This window comes from Notothenia rossii, assembly GCF_949606895.1.
Source record: "Notothenia rossii genome assembly, chromosome: 7".
Classification (NCBI taxonomy): domain Eukaryota; kingdom Metazoa; phylum Chordata; class Actinopteri; order Perciformes; family Nototheniidae; genus Notothenia; species Notothenia rossii.
In genome coordinates this window covers 16788867-16803406 of record NC_136905.1, presented here as the reverse complement: position 1 = coordinate 16803406, position 14540 = coordinate 16788867, and the positions used below count along the sequence as shown (strand labels likewise).

The window sequence follows — 14540 nt, the reverse complement described above, 5'->3', positions numbered from 1 at the left end:
TGACTACATGCCAGATTAAAGCACAATATGTCCAAGCATATTAGAAAATACATTTATAAACCACACTGAACTACATGGGCATGTAGATTATTTTGAGTCAATCCCACATGCAAGACTCAAATGCACCAACTTTGCTGTTTAAAATAGTCCCCAACAATTATGCAATTTACTCCAATTATAATTACGATTGTCTAAAAACCAAAGACCCAGCTGTTAAAGAATTCTTTTTTTCTTCAATGATAAATATATATCTGACCTGTATGTAAAGATGTACCTCTTCAAGAAAAAACAAAGGGCATAGCAGCGAGCCACACACAGTTGTTTTTTATGGGATGTGGTGTTACTTATAGATATAACTATTTCTCTATTTTGTTCAAATTGTGACAGCAAGAGCCCATACAAGCCCCTTGAAACAATTGCAGCAAAATTGAATTTAGCCATCATTCATTCTATTTTGCATACCTGCGCTTTACTGTCACATGTCAAAATATGTTGTGTAATAAAAGGCCTTTTTGCATTCAACCTGACAATCCTTTCCATATGATTCTCAATTTCCTTTAATCTGTACGCTGAATGCACACTGCCATAAGTACACAGAGTACTGCATCATCCTGCTCCAGCAATGCACTCTCCCACTGCTGCAGTGTTCTATCTTTCTGAATGAGGATCAATGGGGAGGCACTGCCTAGAATGACAATGACCACCGCTACAGTTTTACATTCCCCACTAGAGGGAGATAATGTATGTGCAATCTTCACTGCAGCATCAGGCCTGGGGAGGGCCGCTAATAACATTTAATCGGTCTTGTGTTTGGCAGCCTGAACGTACTGATCTGTTGGAGAGGCAGGGTCAGTTTTACATGTCTCCTCTGGTGGATATGGCTTCAGCAGCCTGGGAGAGATGCTGTTTTATCCGAGCCCTGCGGGAACAACAGGGGGAGAGAGCGCGTTGCATCAGTGCACTGCTGCTGGCTTCTGTGCAGTGGGGTGCAGCGATGCACGCGGACATGGGCAGTATAGAGCTGACACAGGACATTATTTCATGTCAGAGATTTGTTGCTTCCCTGTTACTGTTTTTTTTCGATTCAGTCCCAGGTAGACATGGCTTATAGTTGTTGCTGATGTCCAAAACTGTGTACTCGTGTGGATTGACTTGAATATAAAGAAGTACACCCAGAAAAAAAAATACTTTACCTGATTTATAGGTGGGATTCGAGAGTGCAAGCAGCTCCAATTCATAATTACATATAATTGCATGGGTAAACATGAGTTTTATTTATTTGTGTAGGCTTGAATCAAATAAATGACATAATAATAATAATGGAGAAGTATTGTGTTTATGAATATCTTTATGTAAATGATGCTGTTATTTTTTCGATTTATTTTGTATAGCTTATGTTATGTTACCAAATGACTACCAAACATTACAACATTGTATTACAATACTGGACAAAAGGGAAAGACCTATTTTCCTTGGATTCAAGTCTGTTTTCTTTTTAATAATAATATTGTTATTAAATGTATTTGTTTCTTTATTAAAAACTCAAATTTATTTTCAAAGGCTCCCATGCCATGTGACCCAGTGTGTCCACTGTAGCATTGTATTACCACACTGGACAAGTGAGACACAACCCTTTTTTATAAGATGTTAGTCAACTTTCTATTTTATATGGATATTATGCAATATTTGTGAAGTCAAATTTATTTTCAATAGCTCCCATGTCATGTGACGGAATTACTCTTTTATTCTGTTATTTTAAGTGTTTTCTGTACTTTCAATGAATATTTTATTTGAATAAAAACAGCAATGATATTCTTTAAAATATCATTGTAAAATCAATCCACACATCATTGATCAACAAAGGTATGCAACATAAGACACATTAATTATACGTGTGTTAACATATTATTCACTATTAAGGGCAGTCAGCACTAACGTACTGACTGGTCCCTAAATGAAAATTCGTGGATAATTAGGAGAAAATAATATAGTAAAATTATTTCGAAATTGTTTTAACCGTTTTTATGATTTTGTGTGCCTTTATGTTAATGATGTAAGGGGTCCTTAACTCAAAGATTGGCCACAGGAGTGTGATCTGCTACTTCTGCCTTGTCGACCTTCATCTCCATGAACCAGTCTTCCATCCTCGGCTGGTATCACTAAAGAGAGCAGGCTATAATTGGTACAAAATAGATTGCAAGGGAATTGTGTTTGTTACTGCTAGCATTTGACGCTTTCCCACAACCAGTTTAGGTAGATACAAAGTGTGACTTATGACTGGAAATAGTGTATCTTAATCATGAACATGAACTTCCCCAGGAATCGTTTGCTTCTGTCTGGATCGCCTGTAGTCCTTGATAAATTATGCCATCAGTTGAGTGAAAGTGCCTGGACATGGCTCCAGTCTAATCCATCTCCATAATGAACTGTGAGCGGCATCCCTCGCTGGGTGAATACACGTGAGCTGTAGCCAGGTGGGTGGATGTGGGTGCACAAAAGAGAGGAAGCATAAAGAAGAAAGCCATCATGTAAATTCAGTTTTTAATCAACATTTGAAAACAAATTGGACAAATGAAAGACTGTTTTTGATTTTTATAAACTAGATGTTTTGAAATCATTTAAGAAATCACATTTTTTTTTTTTTGAGAAAAAAAAAGGAGAAATTAAATGACAGCGACACTGAGAAAGCAGATATCTGAAAGTAAGGAGTAACATAAGTATTATCACTGACACACTTTCTTCTCAATAACATCTTAACCACCTAAATGAAAGCAGTCTCAGCCATTACAGTGTGAACATGTGGTCCTCGGAGAATTAGGGCAGAAGATGAGGGAGATGAGAGAAAAGCAGTCTTTGACCAAATACAAGTTTTCAACATCCAATCTACCTCTTACATTTAGAGAAAGAAACCCCTCTACGACAGTAACATACTAAAGCCATGAAAGCTAAATGCTAAATGATTGTTTATTAAAATGTATAATTGTAATTATTTGTCTACAGACTTTCCTTTTGTAATTAGTCTTTACTGAGCATAAACATCCAAAACAAGATGTTTTTAATTTCAGTTTCAATATGTGGTTCGGACACATCACTGCCTACCAATGCATCAGGAGGGAAGTTGACGGAACAAAGAAAAGTTGGTTGTTTTGCTTTCACTCCATGAGTCGTGGGTATTAGACACGTGTTTATTTGGTCTTGTCAAAGAGGTGAGACGTTGCACAAAGAAACGACCGGGTCCGACACACCTTACAAATTAAATCTGCTGCTGCCAAACAAGGAAAAATGAAAACGAGTGATGCAAGGCTGTAGTACAAGATAGTGACATTTATAAACATACAGACATCATTGAAAGAGGGGTAAGCCTAATTGGTTTTCTTTAGCGAATTTACATGTAATAACATTAAGGCTTTTTGGTAAGGAAGAGATCAATCCCCTATTAAACACCAATCTGTTGCCAATCCTCATCCTCCTTCAATTTTTCACTTTTAATTAAATCAGGACTGAACCGCTGAGACAATGCAACCTCATCTGTTAAAAGCTGTGTACTAAAGACTGACGTGAAAAAGTTACAGGAAAAAATAAAACTGGCATAATTGAAAAAAAGTACTTTCCTGCAGCTCGTGTTATTCTGCGGCCTGAACACAATGTGATATTACAGCTCATATCAGTGAAGCTACACACAGTATTGAAACAATTACAGTTGACATTCAGATAGAGTCCAATTAGACAACATATTCTCAACCAATCATTTTGAGGGGGCAGTAGTCTGATGAAAATAAAGGAACATGAAGAAATATAGTCCAAATATAGAAATAAAATGTTTCCTCTCGCCTCACTAATGATGGTGGGGAAACAGAAGTGGATGTTTCAGCTACTGTATATCTAGATTAGATTTCAAACAGAAATGCCCTCATCTCCCCCACTCACAAAGTAACACTCCTGTTTTCTCCATCCCTCTCTCCACCGGAATAGTCCAGTTGGTTCCCCGCTGCAACTCCTTCCTAATGTACTTAAAACAGGCTACCTCCATTTAAATACAAACCTTAGAGTGTGGCTCCCCCCTCCCACCCCAAAATAACATCCTCACAAAGTATAAAAATCGTTGACCCCTCCCTGGACCCATTATTACACACATTTTGCAAAAACCTTTTGACTCCCCCGCCCACCTAAACCTAGCCCCCTCTGGTATGGACTGAATAGAGACCCTCCCAATTTTGAAGATCTCAAACGATGAATTGGATATTACCAAAGCCATTTGTCAAAGGATAAGTACTCTCAGATCCACCTGAAATGTTGCTCTCAATCAGGGGGCTGACTTCTAGATGGGCAATTTATGTTCCCTCCCCTCCCACCCACCCCCCCGCCCCCTCTTCTCTTCATGGCTCCTCTACCAGAAGTCTCGGCGGTGATAAGCATCTGGGTCGCAGTATTTGGTCACCACCACCCTGTTGGCAAACTTCCTTCCCGTCAGCCCCTGCATGGCCTTCTGGGAGTCAAAAACGGACATGAACTCCACAAAGATCTACAAGAGAGGGACAAAGAAACCAATACAATAAGGGTATATCAAGACAGAATTCTCGTGTGACAACAGCACACGTCAAAGATGATGGAAAGCAATGGAACGGTCCCTACCTTGCCGGTGCCGGGCACCTCCAGGCCGTCCACAGGTCGGGGGATCTCGATGCTCTTGACCTGGCCGTACTTGCTGCACTCGTCCTTGACGTCCTCAACGATCTCCTCATACTCGTCATCATCCAGCAGCTCCTCGGCGGCCACCATGTTCATCAGACACAGCACCTCGGTGGGCAGGCCACCCATCTGAGTCACCGAGCTGTTCATACCCGGCACCTGCAGCGTCACTGGGGTCTGATTTATACTTGTCTGCAAGGACAGACAGGAACGTTAGGACCGGGTCAATGGCATATTTTAGATAACAACGTGCTCAGAGTATTATGACTGGCCACGAGACATCTTCAATGTAGGACTTAATAGACCAAAACAGAGGTGAAAATGAAGATATGTCCTTTATAGAGAAGGTTGCAGCCAGTTTTAAGAAAAACGTTGCAGTGCTGGTTCACAATCATTATGGACAACTCTGTTTCCCACTTATCTCTAGACAGTTTTGGTAATGTTAACCCCTAGGTACCACTTAAACCAAGACATTATGTTTGGTAGTTCCAGTGAACAAACCACATAAAACGTATATTTTCACAACTGCTTTTCATCCAGCTAAATGCCGTTTTGATTATCAGGTTGTTATTTGCAACTTACTGCTTGCACAACAATTTTTAACAGCTACATACTGGCAGTTTTGGAATGGATAAGATCTGTTGCTTTCTTAAACAGTTTAACATTTAGAGAAAATGTGTCTTCAGAAAGTGATGAATTTCGATGGAATGACCCGTTTGCAGTGGGCCTGGATGTGGCAGATATATTTGTACAGAAAATGTAATCATTATCCATTTGAGCGACTCTAAAAGAGCAGCCAGCCTCCCACCACCCTGCTGTCCTCTGTCCAGCCTTTGAATACTCACGAGAGTGGCGTTCTTGGATCCCACGCTGGCTCTCTGCACCAGGAGCTTCTTGTCTCCCAGCTGCATGCCATTCAGTCCAGCAATAGCCTGTAAAAAAAAAAGAAGAACGGTTTTAAATTAAAATTCCAAAAATCCAATCTTTAAGAGTCTCAAATAACTACAATACTAAATAATAATTAAAGTAGACTCTGGACCATGTCTAAGTGTGAAGTTGCCAGTAGCATGGGTTACCTGGTCATTAAGGTTGACATCAACATATTCACAAAACGCATATCCTTTAGATAAGCCTGTAGCACTGTCCTTCACCAGGTTGAAAGCCTTCAGGGGACCAAAGGACGTCAAGAGCTCCTTCACCTGAGACACAAAAGGAAGAGTTTACTCAAAGTATAATGTGTAGGAATGTTCTACTAAAAGCTATGGTAAGGGTATTTAATATGGTTTGGGAATTGTGTCTGCAGCCATTTCATGCTGACATACTAACCTGGTCATCGTTCAAGTAGTTGGGCAAACCTCCAATGAAGAGCTTGTGGGCTGAGTCAGGAACAACTGTGGAAACGACACCTGAAGAACACACGATGGCAACAGTAAGAAATATCAAAAGGGAAGCACAGAGAGCACTCTCCCGTGAGGTATTGGTTACCGATTACTCATGAAATATGCCACAAGTACTTAGGGTTAAAAACCATTAATTGGCTGAGTACCAGGCACATAGACACTGGGGTTCTCGCTCATGCCGGGTAGAGGTTGGTAATCATGTGGACGACGGATCTTGAGACTCTGGCCTTGAAAGATGATGCCATCAAAGGCCATTGCCTGTGTAGTTTCGTCCACTGAACGGAACTAACAGAGACAAAATTAAGTGATTAAAGTCAAAATAGCAAGAAACACTCTGGAAGAACAAATGACATGTTAGGGGTATGACCATTTCACCTCAAGGAAAGCAAAGTTCTTATCCTGGTTGATCTGTACTGCAAGAACAGGGTTTCCAGGGGCCTGAGTAAGACCACCCAAGCGCATCTGGGCATTGAAGAAGTCCATCATGGACTCCTACACAAAACAGAGACAGGGTATGAAGGGGACACTTTTTTCAATTTTGTGGTGAAATTATTACTAACACATATATTAACACATAACAGGCTTTTATTGGGTGACTTAAAAGCCAAATGTTGTCCTGTTCCTTACCTCTGTGATTCCAAATGGGATGTTACCCACGTAGAGCCGGCGGGCCTGCCGGGTCATCTGGCTGCCCACTACAGGCACCGGGGTGGGGGTCACAGCCAGGCCATCTGGAGTCATGGTGGGCAGGAGGGCTGTGGCTGGGATCTGGCCTGCAGCTAGAGGGCAAAGCCAAAAGGAAGTATTATTATTTGTAACTCCCATCAAACAGTATCTTGACGTGCTAATTTATTGGCAGTTTGCTAAAGTAAGGTATGGATGAAATAACCAATGTAGTGCAACAACAAAATAAACGTTCAATCAAACCTGAAACTAGCATGCCTATTGAAAATGCATCGAACACAAAAAGAAAACTAGGAGGCTTACCTTGCATGGCTTTGTACTGCATGGGAGTGATGTGTTCAAAACCCGGTGGAGGGACATCCCAGTACTTTTTAACCTTGTTCTTCTTCTTCGCCGGCACCTCGCGGTGTGGAGAACGGCTGTTGGAAAACAATCAACATGTAACAGACGTCCCTCATTAGCTCAGCAGTAAACTAGCAGACCAGACCATGGGTCATGTCTTTTCTAAAAATATATAACATCTAGTAACTCTTTTGGAGGTTGCATCCATTTAATATTAGAGCACCTTGTGGTAAAGGGAAAACAAGTGACACAAATCCTCATCCAGGCAGCTAGTTACTCAACACAGAGAATCAGAGGCAGGTCATTCAATTGCAGTTGTTGCAATATTGCACAAACCGGCTTTGTGTTAGTTTGCTGTATTACCTTCCAGCATTGTCCACGGGGAAGCTGGCTGGTGAGCTGAAATGACATTGAAAATTAGAACCTGCATTTCTATGACCCTTTTCAAATACAAACGCTGTTACGAGTCTTTGGCGATCTGCATTAAAAGCACAAAAATCCTCTGACGTTCAGATGTCAAGCCGGTGCATTCAGTGAGTCTCACACAAGATATGTAACACCATTCGTGAACAACTAATGATGCAATGAATGCAGAAACTATATCCTCAGAAATACACAACAGCTGCAAAGTTAAGGGCTCAGACTTTACATCCTCTCCCAACCGAGTGAACACCAGCAACTTGTTTTAAATTAGCACTAAGTGACGAGGAGCAACAGTGGGGCCGGAGGTCACACTCACAGCCAACAAGTAGAGCGTTCACAAAAGTCTACATTAGAGAGAATGCATTCAAAGAGTTACTAAGGTAATCTATGGTTTCAAATGTCCTATCATTTCCAAAAGTTGCAGGTGTTGGGTGTCCAAAGGTGCATTTTGCTGAGAATATACAGCATTGTCACATTGGTAGCTGGTAATCACCTTTTGGGAAGTGTTCTGGGAGGGACTTGCACCTGTAGAAAAATGTTCCCACATCGAAGGGTCTAAACAGATTCTATCAAACAATACAGCTCCGTTTCCTCACAGGGCACTCTCACACTAACTGCATGCTGCATGTTTCCATGACATGTACTGCCAGACCAGAATTCATAAATAAATTCTGTTAATAGCCTGTGCATTTTTGTATTCTAGGAAGGATCTGAAATTCTTCATGAAATAATTTATGACTTAGTCTTGATATGGTCTATATTAAATGATTACATATATAAAAGAGGTTGCAGCAGCCCCTTATTGTGCATGCAAGAGATGTTCCATTAAGCTTGAGGCAAATTGCTCCAATGTCATAGGCAGCTGTGACAGGGTACGCAAAACTAACAAGGCCAAAAATAGAGTACATGAAAGTCAATCCGCGAGTGAAATAAGAATATTTACAGTTGATTTTCAGGAGAGACCAACTAGCTTATTTAAACTCAGTCTCAATGAATCACTGACCTACTTCTACATTTTACATCCCCAATTTGCTGTAGATAACTGTCAAGCTTAACAAGTGTGCACTGTTGCCCAGAATGGTATCTGTCAATGTTAATGAGACCAGGTCAACCCCAAAACGCAAGCGAAAGTGTTTAATCTCAACACATTGTGGACGTTTTTTCAGAAAAGTCCAGGGTGCTTACAAACAACATATTCTGTGAAGCAGCATGAAGTGTTACCAGCACACCAAATGTGCAACTCCTCATTCATCTTTATACAATCCCTGTAAAGAAATTAGTCAAGTATTTCGAGCAACAAATATTTTATGATGAAACTAAATGTTAAATCTACTCTAAACAATTTATTTTGAAATCTGTAGATCTTTATGACCTCCTGTTTGTAGGGCATTTAAAAACAAATTAGTATCAGTAGGATATTTGTGGTAGTCATGTTTAAAAATCTCTAGTTACAAAAACGTGGAGCCTTTAGCTTTTTTTGTTCTGGGTGTAGTTGTGAAAAAAGGTACTCACCTGCGTCTGTGTCTGCGCTCCTCCTTACTTTCCCCACGGCGGTCCCTGCTGCGTCTATCCCTGTCTCTGCTCCTCCTTTTCCTCTCTCTGCTTCGGCTACGAGAGGAAGACCGGCGGTGGTGGCGGTTCTCTTTGTCCCTTTCAGCTGCAGGAATAAATTGAAAGTTTACTTGCAGAGTATGAATAAAATACAATACACAGCTAGTCAATGGACCAATGAAATCTTAGCAATACTTAGATACTTATTTTCATAGCTTACCGGTCAAAGAGTCTGAGAATACATCACCTTAGATGAAAATTAGACAGGCAATGAGCAACACTGCTGAGTATGAATCTGTCCAACAACATCCTAGTTCACGTGGTAATAATAAAGTTGGATTATGGTATCAAGTACAGGAAAACAGCTTTCATGGTAGTGGTATGTTAAAAAGTTACAAGAAATACAGTGTATCCAGTCTGTTTAAAATCGGAAACAAATGTTTTATGACCTTTTGGTTCAAAGTGACACAATGTGTAATATGGCGAACTCGTAGGGTAGCGTTGTCCGATACCTAGGAGCAGTGTACAGAGTGTGTTTGCATATCTGGGTTAACGATATCAAATGTAAAATGAGGGTAGTGGAGTTACAGGCGGTGTGTTAGAAAGAGGAGGGCAATAGTACGGCAAATTGCACTAGAAATCTTCGCTGGACGCAACAGCTGCAAAGGATGAATGCTAGCCACCCGGACATCCAGTCAGCTGGTACAGGCAGTAGAGTACCAGGATATAGACTGCCCCAGGCTTAAAGAAACAAAGCCAGTTAACCTTAGAACAGACAATCCAGCTACCGTTATTCGGATTACAGATCGGCCTAACGTGTTTCTACATCGTCAAACATGGTCGAGAATAGTATCTGATGAGCAACAGTAAATGTAACAGTTACACCACATCTCAAATGGTTCGTGAGTGTGGGCTAATCATTTAGCTTAGCGTTCCAGTACATAGACAGGTCCATGGTTAGCTTAAACGATAGTGGCGATTACAATCAAACGGACCACTACCATTTCCGATGTCTGATGTGCAATTGGTTTATTTACCTTGTTTGTTTTCAGACAGCTGCCTTTCAAATTCGTCGAAGTCCGACATCTCTGTGAGTTGAAGGCTGATGCGCTTTCGGCGACTGCGTTGTTCAGTTAGCGGTGGCTAGCTTAAGCTAGCAACAAAGTGAACAACACTATAAAAGCAAGCGCCTCGCTGAGGTAGCTAACGTAAATGTGCTTTAACGAGCAGCCTACTTAACAATACAACTACCAAAACAAGTTACCAAGCACACGCATAAGCTGTGTGGTATTTATTTACAACGTAACAGACAGAATCATTGAGAAAGAAAACGTGCTCGCATGGGTTAGCCTGCTAACGTTAGCTAACTAGCTTGTAGCAAAGTCCAGAAGAATAGGCCTGCTCGTGTGGAGCTCGTTAGCTAGGACGAAACACGAATGAATGATTATTTTTCAAGCCAGATGCAAAGTCCAGAGGGGGAACTGGTCCACAAGCCGCGGTTGTTTGACTATATGAGTCAAATGTTGCCCATTTAAATGTTGAAAACAAAAACGCTATCGGTATGCCCGCTTTTTTGCTCCGTCTCCCAGGCACTCCGTGACACCGGAAGTTGATGAATTACAGGTTTCCGGTTAGTGAAAAAGACCCCATCCTTTAACCATGGATGTATTATAAGAACACTGAAGATAAGTGAACATTTTCCCTTTTTATTCTTTTCACATCTACGTTAGGTTTCATCATAGTCCGCTCAAGATATGTTATTTAAAGTGGAATAAATGTTTCTTTTGCATTTAAACCCCTAACCTTGGATCGGGCGTCTGAAACAAATTATGTAATACAATCATTTCCATTGCTGTTAATCAGATTTATTGACATTACTATTATTAACGCAAACTCGGTTTATAAAATGTTAGGAATATATTCTCAACTCCTCATATTTTATAACAGAACATACAAGTACAAATTGTTGCTTCTAGTATTTTTCTGTAAAAAAACAAATATGCACCAAATAATGGTGGACTAGTCTTTACTACAGTCAGTACATTTTTACTTATTTCTCTTTCTAATATGATTTGTTCTCCTCCTTTACAACAGGATACATGGAAAGGAACAGAAAAACTAAATAACTCCCCAATTCAAACTCAGTTGCTGTTCAGGAAAGAAAAGTTACCCAAAAGTGTTGCATGTCTTAAACCATGAAATCCCATTAAGGCAATAGAAAATGGTTGAAGATATAATTTCAACGCCAAAAATAATAAAGCACAGACAAAAAGAGCAATATTAACAAAAGGAAAATATGACATCTTAAAAATACAGTAAAAATTATAATAATTTATTTCTACAAAATCTACTGAGTGCAGTATTGTTTTAACATAAACAGACATTGTGAATAAAAGCTACACTATTTTAAGGATTGTGCAGACAAATAAAGTGATACAAATTACAAGGCTCACACATCTTTTAGACTATCAGGAGCTCAAATGATCTCTAGACAATACATTATTCGTCTACCGGCCACAAACTGATCCAGATGTTAAAGATCAGGTCAGTGTCTTGGCAAATGTTGAGGCTAAAACATTAACAAGCTAAGTTGGTTACACATTTAAGTACTGAAGGAAAGAAATCCCCTTTATTACCCCAATAGTTAAGACACCTTTCTGTTCACACATAAACCATTGTAAACCGTATATTGGAAAGGACAGTTATCATACGGTGTACATTTGCTTCTCTATGATAATGAAAAACACTGACATAATTTTGTGTGTGTGTTTGTACTGACAGGAACTGGCTGACTGCGCTGTTGTGCACCTGCATTATGTGCAAACTGTTAATATTAGTATTATAAAGTTAAAAGCAGTTATTGTATGCTGAGATAGCAAACATAATTCCTCCTGCCTCTGGGCATCTCCAAGTGCGGAGGTGAGCTGGCCTGCTGCAGCAGAACCATGCCTATTCTTTCCAAACTTGCCATGTTTTCTAGAAAGAGTTCCCGTCCTGCTGTCTTTCTCTCATCAGTGTCTAAACCTGTAGGAGATAGGCAGGAGCAGGTTATTCTTCTTCAGGGCCTGCACCCTGCTAAGTGTCTCCTCATCCAGGGCAGTGTAGCAGCGCCGCGCATAGTCCAGAAGCTTCTCCTTGGATGGGTCAAACTCGCCCAGCTCTGCCACCTTCTCTGGGGCCACAAGTAGCATCTCAGCAATGGGTGTAGTGGAAGCCACCGTGTTGCGGTCCACACCGTGGATTTGGAAGGCTTTCGACATGTTTTTCAGACGCTGGTATGTAAGCAGGATCTTCTTGTAGCGAAACAGCACTCCAGCAGCATCTTTCACTGAAGAACAACAATGTAAAAGAGAGAGTGAGCAACAACAGTTGACAGTCTTTTGTTAAGTAATGAGTTTTGATGCAGTATGTTTCTTTTACCTCTCTGCCGCTCTCTTGGGGCTCGGAAGACTCGCCTTCTCTTAAATAGGTGTCCTTTGTTGTTAATGGTACCTTGCATTAAATCTCCCCCTGATATCATTTCCTCCTCGTCGAGGTACCCATCATGCTCCAAGTACTCATCAGATTCTCCCAAGAGTGAAATTGAATCTGATGAGAACATTAAAAAACATTCGTTAGCAAAATTCCAAAGATAAAAGCCACAAGCAAAATCTCTATAGATCGATCAAATGTATGGGAAGCAGTTGTATTACCTGGACCTAAGTTACTATGTCCACTCATTTCATTCATGGGTGACCTTGCAGCACTGTTACTGTTGCCGCTGCTGCCACTGGCTGTGGCATTCGGATTACTGTGGCTATGGCCCTGCAAGAGGGCCTGGGACTGGGTAGAGTTGAACAAAGCATTTAAAGAGACGAGCTCATTGGTTAGTTGACTGGAGACAGGGTTTTTGGAAGGCACCATGGTTGGAGGACCAGGCCTTCGTTGTATAAACTGCCGTGAGGGGAAATGCTGAGACTCTTGAGGCTTCTGTTGCTCTATGAAAAAAAAGGAATAGTAATGATTGAAAATGTGTAATTTGCAAAAAGATAATACATTCACATCAGTGTTTTAATTTTTTACTAAGAAATTAAATAAATATTTTTTTTACCAACACGGCGATCTTCCTCTCTTCTTACTCTCCAGTTGAATCGTCTGGATTCATAACCTAAAGTGAGACAAATACCAAAAGCTGAGATTTAGCTTTTCTTCCTTAGAGACAAAAACATCTCACACCTATCCCTGTTCTCACCGTTACTGTACTGGCTCTGACTCTGCTCCTGGCTCTTTGTGGAAAATATAAAGCGGTCCAGCTGGCAACGGAGGAAGTCCCTCTCCTCTTCCAAGTCCTCAATTCTTTTCTGCATCCAGGAGTTTTTCTCTAGAGAGATCTGTAGCTGGGTCCGCAGGTTGGTGATCACCATGTATAAGTTGTTTACTTGGGATGGGCCAGCAGATGGGGGTGACTCTGAGGGTAGACAGGATTGTTTAGGAAATACTTTAACAGGAAACTTTGCTTACAAAGCTTAAAAATATTTTACAGATCAAAGGGAATTTTATAATAGGGATTCTGACATTTACCATCAAAAGTCTGTTCACTCTGATTGAAAAATCCTTGCTGCTCAAAGGAGTTTTCTTCATAGGGGATGACAATTTCATAGGTTTCTTCATTTTTTGGAGCTGAACAAGAGGAATTATGCACAATATATAAATGCATGACTTAAAAGTAGAACATCCAATATTATTTGCAGTTTTTAAAACCTTACTCTGCAGGTGGAGAGAGCCTGCATGGCTTTTAGATGTGGAGGCAGCATCAGTCCTGTTTCCGTCCTCCATCTCAAACAACAGACAACGTGAAGTATGTTTTATTAGTTTATGGCTTTAAAAGAAATATCACCACTTAATAACTCACTGGGACATTTCACACTTATGCACCGAACACATGAAATTGTTGCATTAATATAGGTCAATGTTTTTATAAATAGGTACAATTGACCAGCTTTCATTACGGGTTCTGTCGTTGTCAAGCAAGAATAGATATCCAGCAAACCAAAGCTAATTTTCTGGTCTTGTACGCTTTATACCGACACCTTAAAACGTAATGTATTACACACAGGTGAGTTTGAAGTGGTCTGACTGTGCTCTCACAATATGGAAGCGAGTTGACGTTACACTTAGCTCCCAGCAAAGTTAGCCTGGATGAACGTTAGCAAGAATTTAGCTCCGATAATAAAAATACAATAAACATCCTTTCTGCACACTTTAGTGTTTCATTCCGTTATTTAGACATTACTACAATCGCATTGCTACCGATATAATGTGCAGGAATTGGTACATACCACTTTACGTTTGTAATAACTGTATCGTGCACTTGTAATAGGACGTTATTACTCTGTCATATCACCATTCACCAGTTCGCCTGCTAGCTAACAAGCTAACAATAACAATTATCACTCTTTTATTTTTTCAACA

General features: G+C 40.4%; 2 protein-coding genes across 5 annotated transcripts; both read right to left on the bottom strand.

The window, feature by feature from the left end:
* Positions 1 to 2527: 2527 nt before the first annotated feature.
* Positions 2528 to 10722, bottom strand: u2af2a (U2 small nuclear RNA auxiliary factor 2a). Of its 4 annotated transcripts, none has more exons than XM_079693153.1 (13): positions 10127 to 10721; positions 9310 to 9336; positions 9051 to 9195; positions 7479 to 7514; positions 7077 to 7192; positions 6717 to 6868; positions 6465 to 6581; positions 6218 to 6374; positions 6016 to 6095; positions 5766 to 5888; positions 5535 to 5621; positions 4633 to 4881; positions 2528 to 4522 (listed from the first exon to the last, which is right to left on the bottom strand). In XM_079693153.1, exons 1-13 carry the CDS (start codon positions 10173 to 10175, stop codon positions 4388 to 4390), a joined length of 1473 nt encoding a protein of 490 aa, XP_079549279.1. In that variant the 5' UTR covers positions 10176 to 10721; the 3' UTR covers positions 2528 to 4387. The 4 variants fall into 4 exon arrangements, with proteins under 4 accessions (XP_079549279.1, XP_079549280.1, XP_079549282.1 ...); XM_079693154.1 differs by having other exon boundaries at positions 6236 to 6374; XM_079693156.1 differs by lacking the exon at positions 9310 to 9336 and having other exon boundaries at positions 6236 to 6374; positions 10127 to 10722.
* Positions 10723 to 10938: 216 nt separating this feature from the next.
* Positions 10939 to 14528, bottom strand: ccdc106a (coiled-coil domain containing 106a). The gene is made up of 8 exons (XM_079693157.1): positions 14408 to 14528; positions 13835 to 13904; positions 13650 to 13748; positions 13321 to 13536; positions 13180 to 13236; positions 12782 to 13066; positions 12510 to 12677; positions 10939 to 12417 (listed from the first exon to the last, which is right to left on the bottom strand). Exons 2-8 carry the CDS (start codon positions 13902 to 13904, stop codon positions 12101 to 12103), a joined length of 1212 nt encoding a protein of 403 aa, XP_079549283.1. The 5' UTR covers positions 14408 to 14528; the 3' UTR covers positions 10939 to 12100.
* Positions 14529 to 14540: the final 12 nt, after the last annotated feature.